Source organism: Carassius carassius, chromosome 7, assembly GCF_963082965.1.
Source record: "Carassius carassius chromosome 7, fCarCar2.1, whole genome shotgun sequence".
NCBI classification, from domain to species: Eukaryota; Metazoa; Chordata; class Actinopteri; order Cypriniformes; family Cyprinidae; genus Carassius; species Carassius carassius.
Genome location: NC_081761.1, coordinates 35,564,523 through 35,578,229, shown reverse-complemented (window position 1 = coordinate 35,578,229; position 13,707 = coordinate 35,564,523). Strand labels below are relative to the sequence as shown.

General features: G+C 36.3%; 1 protein-coding gene across 2 annotated transcripts; it reads right to left on the bottom strand.

Annotated features, from left to right (window-relative positions):
• Positions 1 to 4,162: 4,162 nt before the first annotated feature.
• On the bottom strand, positions 4,163 to 8,456 carry LOC132144083 (B-cell receptor CD22-like). 2 transcript variants are annotated; one of them, XM_059554821.1, is made up of 9 exons: positions 8,154 to 8,456; positions 7,959 to 8,002; positions 7,099 to 7,443; positions 6,758 to 7,006; positions 6,407 to 6,670; positions 5,481 to 5,571; positions 4,984 to 5,030; positions 4,677 to 4,899; positions 4,163 to 4,507 (listed from the first exon to the last, which is right to left on the bottom strand). In XM_059554821.1, exons 2-9 carry the CDS (start codon positions 7,999 to 8,001, stop codon positions 4,447 to 4,449), a joined length of 1,323 nt encoding a protein of 440 aa, XP_059410804.1. In that variant the 5' UTR covers position 8,002; positions 8,154 to 8,456; the 3' UTR covers positions 4,163 to 4,446. The 2 variants fall into 2 exon arrangements, with proteins under 2 accessions (XP_059410804.1, XP_059410805.1); XM_059554822.1 differs by having other exon boundaries at positions 7,099 to 7,332.
• Positions 8,457 to 13,707: the final 5,251 nt, after the last annotated feature.

The window sequence follows — 13,707 nt, the reverse complement described above, 5'->3', positions numbered from 1 at the left end:
AACATGATGATTCTAGAAACATGTCTAGTAAGCCTGTCATGGATAAATAAACATGACACTAAAGCTGCCAGAAGGTGTCTCGGTCTGAATGAGTGATCCACTGACTCATTCATTCAAAAGGGCTGACTCGTTTTAAAAAAAAAAGCAAGTGATTCCCTGCGTCTCAATGTGCTTACTTATACTACACCCCTTTAGTATGTACTCTTTTTGTGAAGAAAAAGAACACACTTTTGAGTGTGTAGTAGAAGAGAGGCAAGCTTTGGGACATACTATCACGTCACACAACTGTCTCTGTCACATCTGTTACACGCACCCTGTCACTGTAAACTGAGCTCTGCTCATATTTTTTGCATAATGATGTGATGAGATCTCATGGGTTTTTGCAAGGTTTTTTGCAGAACTGCAAGGTGAATCGTTTAAAGATGGTGATCTCAATTGAAACACGATTCAGCTATGTCTGCTATGTTATGTCAAAACAGCATGTTTTGTTGCAGCCCATGTTAATAAATCATTCATGCTGCACTCTTTTCAACCACACATCATTACAGACATGTAGATAACAGAAGTACTGATATTAAAGTTTGTAGTTTGGGTATAACACTTATTCACTCTACAGTAGAGATCAAAACAAAAATATCTTAACACGTGTATTTGTTGTAACTCAATATCCTCTTCCTCCACGAGTAACAAGTATTTGTCATTGAATCATTCATTCAAAAGATTCTAATTGAGAAACAAGGCCCGGTTCCCCAAAACGTTCTTATTGCTAAGTAGTTCTTAACCTATTCCTTAACCTCTCTCTTAACATTATGGCATGATTCCCGACACATTCGTACGCTAAGTATATCTGTAAGTCACACTTTTGTAAGGTTGGTCTGGACCATTCATTAGCTCTCTCTTAGGATTGTTTGAGCTCAAGACGCTAGTCGCTTCCACTGTGCAGCAGTCTTTAGAAATCAGCGCAGCGCAGTACAAGTCAATCTATGGTATGACAACAATGATTTTATGTTATGGACATTTTAAGACTAATAAAAAATGTTCGCAGTGGATAGAGGCCTATTTATGAAGTTGACTTTATGTGGTATCAGAACTAATATGGTGGTAATAAGCCTAGGCTATTTCGTAATGTCATTAAAGCGTTTAAAATGGCAATCACTTTTGATAATTAAAATCTGGCAAACAATTTGGCTCTAAATGGCTAAGATCTTTAAATGGGTAAGCATGGTGGTGTCCAGTAAGCGACCAACTATGGCAGCGATTCAACGTGTCCTTGTATTAAATCAAAGACAGAGCCGGCCACTGAGCCATTTAGTCTGTCATTTTTTTATTTGACAAAACTTAAGCCCTTTTGACATTTTGCCTGACGTGGCTATATTAAAAAAAATTCGTCTCCCGAGACAACTCATTATGGAGCTGCTGGACCTTCTCAGACCTGCGTGTGCCAGGCTAGTGCGGCAGAATAATGCTTTAAGCCCTGAAGTCCAGCTGCTTGCAGCGCTGAGGTTTTTTGCTACAGAGAGCTTCATCGAGGTCATGGGAGAGGGCTACGGCCTGAGCAAGACCTTGGTGTGGAGGTGCGTCCACACTGCCACCAACGCTCTTCTGTGCCATGCCGAGGATTACATCCGGCTGATGCCAACACGTCAGGAGATCCAGGAGGTGCAGCAGTGCTGTCATGCCCTTGCTGGCATCCCCAGTCTTGGGCTTGGTGGAGGGCACACTCATCCCTATCGCCAATCCATCAGTGATTGATCAGGCGTACAAATCACGGCCATAAACGTGCAGGTTATAGTGGGCCATAGGGGTGTGATCTCTGACCTGGTGGCAAGGTCCAGCAAAACTTCAAGTTCCTGTGACAAGAATCCCACATTTTTTTGGTGCCCATTTTTACGTTGCTTCCCCACCATATTCTGTATCTAACTCTCTCTCTGTTCATTGTAGATAGGTTGCTTTTATTGAAAACATTAACCAATGACAATCAATACTGCATTAAACAGAAGTAACTGCAGCTGCTTACCAATCAGTTCTGATTGTAAAGTACCTTACCATTGATATAAAAGTGTATTACATTTTTAGAAGTCATTGAACCCATGTCAAGAAGCGGCACAAGTGGCACAACAGGATAAGGAGGGTGGATGATTAGTGAGGGATACCCAGTTCTTCTACTCGTCACAACATATTGTGTGAATACTGACCATTTGATAATTTAATTTATAGGCTATATTTTACTGATAACTTAAACTATGTTAAAATAAATGTTACTGGAATAATTTGAGGAATGTTTCATTTGCATAGAACGTGTTGTCTGTCTTAATGCCGAAATGCACAATTCGCGTGAAGTGGAAAATCGATTCCTGCTGGAATTATTTTGACAATCAAAGATGGATCTTTAATTTCTTTCCAGTTTAATATTTAAGTTTCTTTAAGTTTAATATTTAGCAATGGTAATGAAATAGAAATGGCCAGGAATTGGGTGCTTGGATGATTTGCACATAACCTCTGTCCAACTGGTTGGTCTCTGAGCAATTTATCTAAAAACAACATATTATAGCCGATGGCCCTAAAGACTTCATATAAAACATTAATGGTATGTCATAATGTGTCAGATACTGTAGTTGGCTTAACTGAATTTAAAATCATAGCAATTATTTCTTCACTATAAAAAAAAAAAGTTGCGTCAACTTAAAAAAAATAAGGCAACTTATCGCAAGCGCTTTTTTGAGTAAACTTATCAAACGGGGACTAAAGTCCATCCAACCTAAAATAATAATTTAATATCAGAAGTTGTCACAACATAAATAGTCATGTTAACCTAAAAAATATCAGAACAAAATTTTTTTTGTTAGCTGACGCTTTTATCTTACAATTGCTATATATGTGTCAGAGGTCACACGCCTCTGGAGCAACTAGGGGTTAAGTGTCTTGCTCAGGGACACATTGGTGTCTCACAGTGGATTCAAACCCAGGTCTCTCACACCAGAGGCATGTGGCTTATCCACTGCACCAACACCACCATCTATATGCATACACAACTTTTTTAAATTATTCAAATAGTCTAAATAAATAAAAGACTATAACACGGGTCAAATAACTTTTTTTTATTGGGTGGACCTTAGTCCCCATTTGTTAAGTTTACTCAAAAAAGCACTTGCGATAAGTTGCCTTATTTTTTTAAGTTGACGCAACTTTTTTTTTTACAGTGTTGGTATGATGGCAATAATAAGTAACAACTCAAATCAACAACAAATGTAAATATGGATGTAAATGATGCTAGATATAACAATAAATGTTCTAATAGCATAGCTGTTTTATTTTTTTATTATTATTTATTTTTAATCCAGTGTTTGGTTTCGGTTGTTTTTTTTTTCTTCATGAAAATCCACTTAATATTAGCTATACAATCAATGGAACTTCAGTGGCTACAGTGATATGAGATATATATGTAATTACATTGTCTGCAAATGCATTAAACCCATAGAATATAATCTAATAATGTTATTGCAAATATGAACACTTCATTATATGGTTATATTTGGTCTCCAAATCTTAAGTATAGGTTTAGGGAATAGTGCAACTGACCCATATCTAAATAGTTCTGTCTTAAATCAGAATTTATATATATATATCCATAGTAATTTAATATAATTTCATTTATGACTGAACTGTGATTTTTCAGATTTTTCCGCCTCTAGCTGTGATAGCATACAGCACCCGAGTGGGGTGCAAAAACAGCACTAAAGCAGCCACCTTTGACCTGACTGCACACTTACCACAGGCCTGGAGGATCTCTGCGGCCCCTGATTGAGAAGCACTGGTTTAAAGAGCTTCACTCGTAATTATGTACACAATAAACAATAATGATCAAACCACCATTCACCAAACACACAATACATATTATTTTATTGTTTACTCAATTCTTTCTACACGTTTAACTCTTCTAAATGTACAGTAGTATTAACATAAACTAACAAATGCATCCTTTAAAGTCAAATAAATACAGCATCCGATTCACTATTTTTAAAGACTTGTGTTAAAATATGTGAAACATGTTTGCTTTGAGAGAAACAAACATTTAATGGCAAAGATTAGCCGACAAGAAAATGTTAAGCTTAAGTCTCCTCACAAAAGCAATTCATTCAGCGTAATGAAAGCTCTCCTTATAGTTTCACGTCCTGTTTCTCACACAAGTGTTGTGTGGATTTAAAGTCACTTCACATGGCCACAAGCACATTTCAACAAAAAATACCAATTTAAATTCACCCTGTTTATTTTCTTAATGCATCTTACTGTGATCGATCCGTCCAAATGTAGGCCTATTTGATGTATAAAATAAAGTCTCGTTTGTTAAGCAGAATCGCTTTTTAGTCGCAACTTCTATTTCATGCCGACTTCAGTGTCTGAAAATGTAGAAGCATGTTCAGTGACGTGACCAGACGCTCCCATTCTTCATGCAGATTTGATGCTGCTGTAGATCACATCTGAATCATCAGCATTTTCAGTATTTGATCTGTTCAATAAGAATAAAAAAAGACAAAACAAGATGAACCAGATGAATGTTGCGCACCCATAAATCCTTGGTCCTCTAAGCTAGCTCTGCCTCATTGTCTTAAGAAAGCTGGCGAGTTTGTGTTTGTTGCTTAAACCATATTGATGCTATATGAAGGAGTGTGTCTCACCCGGCAGAAACACTGTTTCCATTCTGACATCCGTCCTCTGCAGTCGTGTTTCTGGTGTTTCTGTGGTGCTGGACGGTTGCGTACTGAACCTCGTCTTCATCTCCAGCTCTCTGCTGTTCTCTGGGTCGGCTGTGAGTGATGCTGGTGTACACTGAGTCATTCAGATCGGCTGGTTTTGGAGGTTTTGCGCTAGTCTGATCAGTCACGGCTGTGCTGTTGTTTTCTTCCTGAATAAACACACACTCCGGATGATTCCACTGTGATCTCAATTACATGAAAAAGTGCTGGAATAGATGCTGTTCTGGACTTGCCTGTTTTGAAATGCCACTTTGGCCACCAGCATCTCCTGTTTTCCTGCCGGAGAGAAGAAAAATGAAACATACCGTATCCGTGTCAAAGAAAGCAAAGATTACACAGAAACTGATGTGGTGTAGAAACAATTTTCATGCAGACATTTCTAGTTCACTTTACAAACAGTTACAAAGAAACAGCAAGTAGCAGATTGACCTAAATGTGAAGTTTGGTAGAAAGCCTAAAATAGTAACTTTGTTGTAAATCAACAACTACAAAAATATGATCAAACTAGTCATATGACAGCTTAGAGGGAGGGACCTAAAGAAAATGTTTGTATATGTTATTGTGCAAAATGCAAGATGAAGAATGAGATTGTATTCTACATGATGAACGAGTTAAATATCTGGTTATATCATACGAGTCACATAAACTGCCTTCATGATGTTTTATGGTGTTTTTCAGGTTATTCCACTGCAAAAAAAAAAAAAAATGAGAGCAGTTTTTTCTTACCTGATGGTTTTTATTACTACAATAATAATACAAATGCAGATGAGCATTGCCCCGATTCCAGCAGCTGCATACAGAACGGCTTTCTGGCCACCTGAGTGAAGAGAAACATCATTTCACATGATGCTCATGATAAAAGCAGAGTTCAGAAAGAGTCTACACTGTAACACCCGACAAGTAAACTTAACTCAAACGGTTTGAGTAAACAGATATCCTTAAGTTATGTTAACTCAAACCGTTTGAGAAAACCGATTGCCTTAAACCATTTAAGTTGAAAAAACTAACAGTTATGAGTACTCTGAACTTAATTCAGTTGAGTTCACTGAAAAAAATATACATTGCAATTAAGCATACCATCGTCAATATAAAGTATAACAACCTACACCTAGGTACAGGTTAACACCTAATGATATTTATTCTGGGCTTCTGAATTACAACAAATGTGTTTTAGAAACACACGGTTATAACAGCCAGAGAAAACACAAAGACAGAAGTCAAGGGTCAAGAGCCCAACTAAAGCAAACACTGATCTCTAACATGGTTACTTCAAATGAAACAATAAATCAACATCTAAACCTTAGTTCATTCTCAATAAGATCTTCTGTAGACGTCTGACAGAAATAAAGTCAGTCTGGTTATTAATAAGTGGATGCTGTTTGTGGGGTCGTTTAATCAGATCTTGAGAGATTTAATGTATTTCAGTTGATTTCAGTTGTAGTAGTTCTTGTGTTTCTCTTTTCTTCAGTGATTCTGTTTGTTAACAGCAGCTGTTCATCACTAATTAACAATCAGCACTTAGTTAATCACTTAATTACTTGATTGCAAAGTTTTAAAACTTACATGGTTTAAATCAAGGCAATCTGTTTACTCAAACGGTTTGAGTTAAGTTTACTTGTCGGGTTTTACAGTGTACAGTATCATATTAATACCTGCAGATGTTAAAGACACAGATGCTGATCTCTGAGATCCATGTTGATTCTGAGCCTCACAATAGTAGCGTCCGCTGTGACTGGAGTTAAAGCTGGAGATGATGAAACTCTGTCCAGATCCAACAGCTGAGCTTTGATTCTCCTTAAACCAGCTGAAGTTCAGAGCAGGAGGGTTTGAGTCACTGCTGCAGATCAGAGTCACTGAATCTCCCTCCACTATTTCACCAGACGGACTGATGGACACTGAGACACTCTTTGGAGGATCTGAAAAATTCAAAAAATTACGTCTCACAGTGCATCTTTGATCAGTCTGGACTGACTGTTGCTAATGAAGATCAAGTCTCGACGTACATCTGACGCTGAGAGTGATGGCAGGAGACGACAGATGTTTCTGATCTGTCATAGCACAGCTGTAGTTTCCCGTATCATTAGTGCTCACCGACGGCAGCAACAGCTGGTCCGAGACATTCGATTCTGATAAACGCTTGCTGTTTTTATACCAGGTGAAGTTTGTTTTATCTGAGAGGTTACAGGTGGTTTTACAAAATAAAACCGATGATTTTCCCTCTACGGCCTCTTCAGGAATCTCCACTCTGAGCTCTGAATTCATGGAGAAATTCACATATATTCATATGTGTATGAAAGAACAGAGTAAAATCAGATCTGTGAGTGTAATATTAGTTTGACTGTACCTGTCACTTTGAGCTCAATCCCAGGAAAACCAAGAAATCTTTCTTTTTCTACATTTGTCAGGATTCTGAGGCAGTATATTCCTTCATCCTCATGTGTCACATTACTGAGTTTCAGAACACAAGTTTGCTCTTTCTCAGGGGAATACTGAACTCTGCCTTTGTAATCTGGGTGATCCATCAGATTGATGTTTTTTTCACCTTTAACTGGGTTTACAGTCCAGAATGTCTGTTTCACTGTGAGAGGATTTGGGTGTTTATAACTGCCTGATAAATGTGTATTTGAACCCTTTAGGGCACATTTCATCATACTTGAGTACTGAACCTGCCAGACCTGGCTCCAGATCACTGGAAAATATGACACAGACAAATACAGGGAAATTATTCCTTTCTGTGTAGTTGTGTTTTTACTTTTCTCAACAAGACAGAAGATCTAAAGTAAGATGTGCTCAACGTCATGTACCTCAATGTCTGCTCTGATTGTGTTTATAGTTTTGGTTAAATATATCTTAACTCTTCAGTTTTTCTCATTGTAACCAGACAGAATACAAAGTATAAAAGCATCAACATCTCAGTAGTTCTGCTCTCTGTATGCCTTTCTAACATGTAAGTCAATAACAAAAAAAGGACACCACTAGCCAGTTTTTCCTTGAAATGTTTAATTTGATCTGTCACTATTGGCATAATGCACAGACAGTACTGATGGTGTCTGTGTTCGTTTTGCAGAACTGAAAAACCACAATACATGAGCAATACTTTTCCACCGTAAATATCAAAGTAATTTAACACACTATACAGACAATCATACTGAACGACAGTCATGGATTTCTTCATATGCATGAAAATAAGATTTTGAGACTCACCGGGAATCATGATCAGAGAAATCAAAGAGAATAGGCTGAACATTCTGGAAAACTTTAGGAAGAGTGTTAAAATGACACTAATGTGCAGCAGACTTAATTGTATTTGCTTATTTAAATGTAATATTTAATAATCTAACTATATAAAAACTGTAGAAAAATATGTATTTACATTGTGAAATATATAGTTTTCCCTACCTTGCCTTGATCTGCAGGGTCTGAGTGTCATGTAACGATGACAGTTGATGTACTGTATAAAATTTTTAACTAATATCAGACATCCTGTCTCTCCTCACTTCCTCTATCTGAGTTTAAGACACTTGTCACAGGACACAAGAGCATACTCAGTCAACCCTGATGAGTCAATCAAACCTCATCACATCTGCACTGATGCATTCAATCAGACAGATGGGAGCTGAACTGAAGAGTTTTTTTTACATTTACATTTTTTTACAAGTTCACTGAAAAATTATGGAAACACAAGTCAGTGTGACATACACATGGCACTGGAGAAAATAGCTCTACTTCCTCTTCTTCTTTCTTTTTACGGTTATGCTGGTTTTTTAAGAGTCATGAGAAAAGTGCAACATGCACACGTGAGAACTGGCTTCTTAACAGCGTTGACTTCCTCTAAAACAGTCATCAATACTCATTCAACAAATAGCCCAGCTATTTCACACAAATATAGAGTAATAAGCAAAAATCAGGAGGATTTAATAATTGATCATTCACTCTTAATCGTATACCTTATATTATAATTCAGATAAAACGAGTGAATGTGGTTAACTGTAAGGCTGCTTTCACAGAGCTAAGACATCTTACATCTTAGATGAAATCAACTAAAATAAAAGAAGACATTAAATCTCTCAAGATCTTAGCAGAAGATGATTAATCATCTCTACAAACAGCATCACCAGCTTCATGCATTACTGACCATTTTGAATTTTTGTTTGGCATTCATCTAAAAATTTCTTGTTAAGAATTAACAGAGATTTAGATGTCAATGTTAATTGAAAATAACGCAATTTGAAGTCACCTTTGTTGAGATAAGCATTTGCTTTAGTTGGGCTTTTGACCCTTGTTTTGGTTTTAACAATATTTTTTTCTGGTTGCTGTAATTGTGTTTATGAAACATACTGGTTATGATAAGAAAAATTATTTCAGGTTATATTGGTTATTTATTTGGTAGTGACATAATTATTTATGTTCACTGAATTATACAGCTGCATTTTCTCAGCATTTTATTTTTACTAGTTTATTTTATTTTTATCTTTTGTGTTTTTTTTTACTGCCTTTATTTTCTACATTCAAAAATCACATAAAATTATCTGAATATTTGTCACCATTGCTGAGATTCACAAGCTGATTCCTCATGTCTATGAGCGCAAGAATCAAAGCCACTTTACGAGTCATATTTATTAAAGTTGTTTATGAAGTTTTTCCTCACATTGTTATCTAATATCTGCAACAACATAGAAATCATAAAAGCACTACGGTTATAAATAAAATGGATTCAGAGACATGACTTTCTCATAAATTCCTTGCCATCACATATGTTTATTACACACATTTGAGCCAGCCAAAGTTAACTCATATTTACAAAAGTCAACTAAAGCAAACACTATTCACAAAAATGGTACGTTGAAGAAAAAAACCTTTTACACATTAATTCTCAGGAAAGAACTTCTGTTTTCGAAAGTCTATCTGGTCAGTAATGCATGAAGCTGGTGATGCTGTTTGTGGAGATGATTAATCATCTTCTGCTGAGATCTTGAGAAATATAATGTCTTTTAATTCAGCTGATTTTATCTAAGGCTGAAGTCAGTTGTAGTAGTTCTTGTGTTTCTCTTTTCTTCAGTGATTCTGTTTGTTAACAGCAGCTATTCATCACTAATGCTCAATCAGCACTTAGTTAATCACTTAATTACAGAGGTGGGTAGAGTACCCCAAAACTGTACTATAGTAAAAGTAAAAGTACTTCTAGAAATAGTTACTCAAGTAAAAGTACTAGTCTGAATCGTTACTTGAGTAAGAGTAAAAGAGTACTGGATAAAAAATCTACTCAAGTAGTTAGTTACTAGTTACTTTGGGTAATATATACTGAGCCTATTTTTATTTAGATATATAGATAAAATGTATGTAATGTATGTGTGTGTGTGTGTGTGTGTGTGTGTGTGTGTGTGTATAAATGTATACATTTCATGAGCACTGTAAAACCCGACAAGTTAACTTAACTCAACCCGTTTGAGTAAACCGATTGCCTTGACTGTAACACCCGACAAGTAAACTTAACTCAAACGGTTTGAGTAAACAGATATCCTTAAGTTATGTTAACTCAAACCATTTGAGGAAACCGATTGCCTTAAACCGTTTAAGTTGAAAAAACTAAAAGTTATGAGTACTCACTGAAAGAAGATGTACATTGCAATTAAGTAATTAAGTGATTAACTGAGTGATAATTGAGTTTAGTGATGAACACCTGCTGTTAACAAACAGAATCACAGAAGAAAAGAGAAACACAAGAACTACTACAACTGACTTCAGACACAGCCTTAGATGAAATCAACTGAAATAAAATACATGAAATCTCTCAAGATCTGATTAAACAACCCCACAAACAGCATCACCAGCTCCACTTATTAATAACCAGACTGACTTTATTTCTGTCAGACGTCTACAGAAGATCTTATTGAGAATGAACTAAGGTTTAGATGTTGATTTATTGTTTCATTTGAAGTAACCATGTTAGAGATCAGTGTTTGCTTTAGTTAGGCTCTTTACCCTTTACTTCTGTCTTTGTGTTTTCTCTGGCTGTTATAACCGTGTGTTTCTAAAACACATTTGTTGTAATTCAAAAGCCCAGAAGAAATGCCATCAGGGGTTAACCTGTACCTAGGTGTATGTTGTTATACTTTATATTGGTGATGATAATCATCAATTATTGAACTGTACTCAGTCTAATCTCTGATGAAATAGGTGTTGTGTAATTTGATTGATTATAGTAAAAGTGATTCTAAGAGCCAGTGGTTCTGTGATAATCAGTTAATACGAATGATTTTTCAAAGTGTGGTCTTCTATGGTGTCAAACAGTCACACAAAGACATCAATAATGCAGCATGTTTTTTATGGTCACCACTGTTGAGGTTCATACGCTGATTATTGATGTCTTTGTGTGACTGTTTGACACCATAGAAGACCACACTTTGAAAAATCATTCGTATTAACTGATTATCACAGAACCACTTGCTCTTAGAATCACTTTTACTATATAATCAATCAAATTACACAACACCTATTTCATCAGAGATTAGACTCCGTACAGTTCAATAATTGATGATTATCATCACCAATATAAAGTATAACAACCTACGCCTAGGTACAGGTTAGCACCTGATGGCATTTCTTCTGGGCTTTTGAATTACAACAAATGTGTTTTAGAAACACACGGTTATAACAGCCAGAGAAAACACCAAGACAGAGCCCAACTAAAGCAAACACTGATCTCTAACACGGTTACTTCAAATGAAACAATAAATCAACATCTAAACCTTAGTTTATTCTCAATAAGATCTTCTGTAGACGTCTGACAGAAATAAAGTCAGTCTGGTTATTAATAAGTGGAGCTGGTGATGCTGTTTGTGGGGTTGTTTAATCAGATCTTGAGATATTTAACGTATTGTATATCAGTTGATTTCATCTAAGGCTGTGTCTGAAGTCAGTTGTAGTAGTTCTTGTGTTTCTCCTTTCTTCAGTGATTCTGTTTGTTAACAGCAGCTGTTCATCACTAATTCTCAATCAGCACTTAGTTAATCACTTAATTACTTGAATGCAAAGTTTCAAAACATACATGGTTTAAATCAAGGCAATCTGTTTACTCAAACGGTTTGAGTTAAGTTTACTTGTCGGGTTTTACAGTGAGCTTTTACTCCAATTTATGTAATTTATTATAAAACCCAGTCTGTTTACTTAAGTAACAGATATAGGTGTCATGCCATAACATATTTTTAATACGACTGACTTTATATTAAATGTGAATTTAACATTGAAAGTTAATGTGATTGGAAAAATTGCTACTAATCTTTCATTGTTCAGAAAGAGAGCAAATAACATTTACATTATTAAAGATCATTTTCACTGACAGTCTAGATTTCAATCACTCTCAGAAACTCCCATTAAAATCACGGAAACAGTTAACACTGTGAAATCAATATATTATTTATAGATTCGTACAAACATCTGCACTTTGTTGTTTCTGACGAGAATTCGCCAGAAAGAGGTCTCCAGTCAGCGAGCGAGTGAAGGAAGCATCAGCGTCAGCGATGACTCATCTGATTGCCTCTGATTGGCCAATGCATTCAAAAGCTCAACAGAATCGTGTGTGATTGGTTATAATGTGCAGCGCTGTAAAAACGCATCTATCTCTGGCTCAGCGCCAGCAAGCAATCACAGATCTGAATTCAGCAGCTGATGACATGACTTGCTGAACGTACTCGCGTGTGATTGTATTAAAATTAATAAAATCTTAATCGGCTATTTTTTGTCTTTTGGAAGCTGCATTCAACTTGACTCCCCTCTGTTATAAGCCACACGTACAACAAACTAATGTCAAAGTTGTATCGTGTACTGTAATCGAATGTAGCCCAAGTTATTACCTGTTAAACAGTAGACAGCACACGCGGTGTTCATCTAATAAGGATCTCCATCGCTAGCAAATAATAGCCTTTGCAGATTTGCTTTCAATTCAGTGCAGATCCAGCCACGTTTTCAACGCCACTGATGTTAAAACGTTACAACTCTGAGTGAACCGCTTCAGACGCTCAGCGCGCGGCAGGGAACTGAACGAATCATTCAAACTGATTCATGAACCAATTCACTCGTTTGCCAACTGGTTTGATCAAGCCTTTGAACAGAATTGACTCAAAAGAATGAATCATTCGCGAATGGTCATCGCTCATTGTCCAAAGAAAAGTAGACGGCGCGTTTGGAATAAACTGAAGCATTTATAACATTTATAGCATTAAGATAAAGTAACGAGAGGAGCGTCGCCCACAGTAACGAAGTAAAAGTACAGATTTTTCCCAAACAATTTACTCAAGTAAGAGTAAAAGTACCCATCTTTAAATATACTCCAAAAAGTATTAGTTACCCCCAAAAATTACTCAAGTAAATGTAACGAAGTAAATCTAACTCGTTACTACCCACCTCTGCTTAATTATATCATTAAATGAAACACTGCTTCAGCGTTACTTTCACACTCTTTTATAGTGGGACCATATATGCTAAGCAGGGTTAATTTAACACTCGGGAATTTACTGTGCATATATGAAGAATGTTTGTATTTTGGAACATACCTCTGAAGGTTCCACGCACGTGTCACAGTTGATGAGCGAGCGATCAGTACCACGGACAGCGCCTAAGCCGCTACAGCAACAGCAGACCCTTAAAAACCCGTTTCTGTTAAATCAGCGTCGGAACAACACTTACTGTGGAACACACGACCGTTATTGATCACAAAAAGATCTGATATAAATGATTTTTAAAATGAGAATTCGCTGTATTCACACCAATGCCAAAATAAAGCAAACAGGCAAATATGATACAATTTTGCTCCAATTCATTTTTATTTGTATAGCGTTTTGTACAAGTTAAAGCAGTCTTAAAAAATAGGGAAAAAAACTTTTACTGCTATTGTAAACAAGTTAAGGGATTTTTTCTCGTTTTTAGATTTTTTATTCTAACCCAGTTTAAGTAA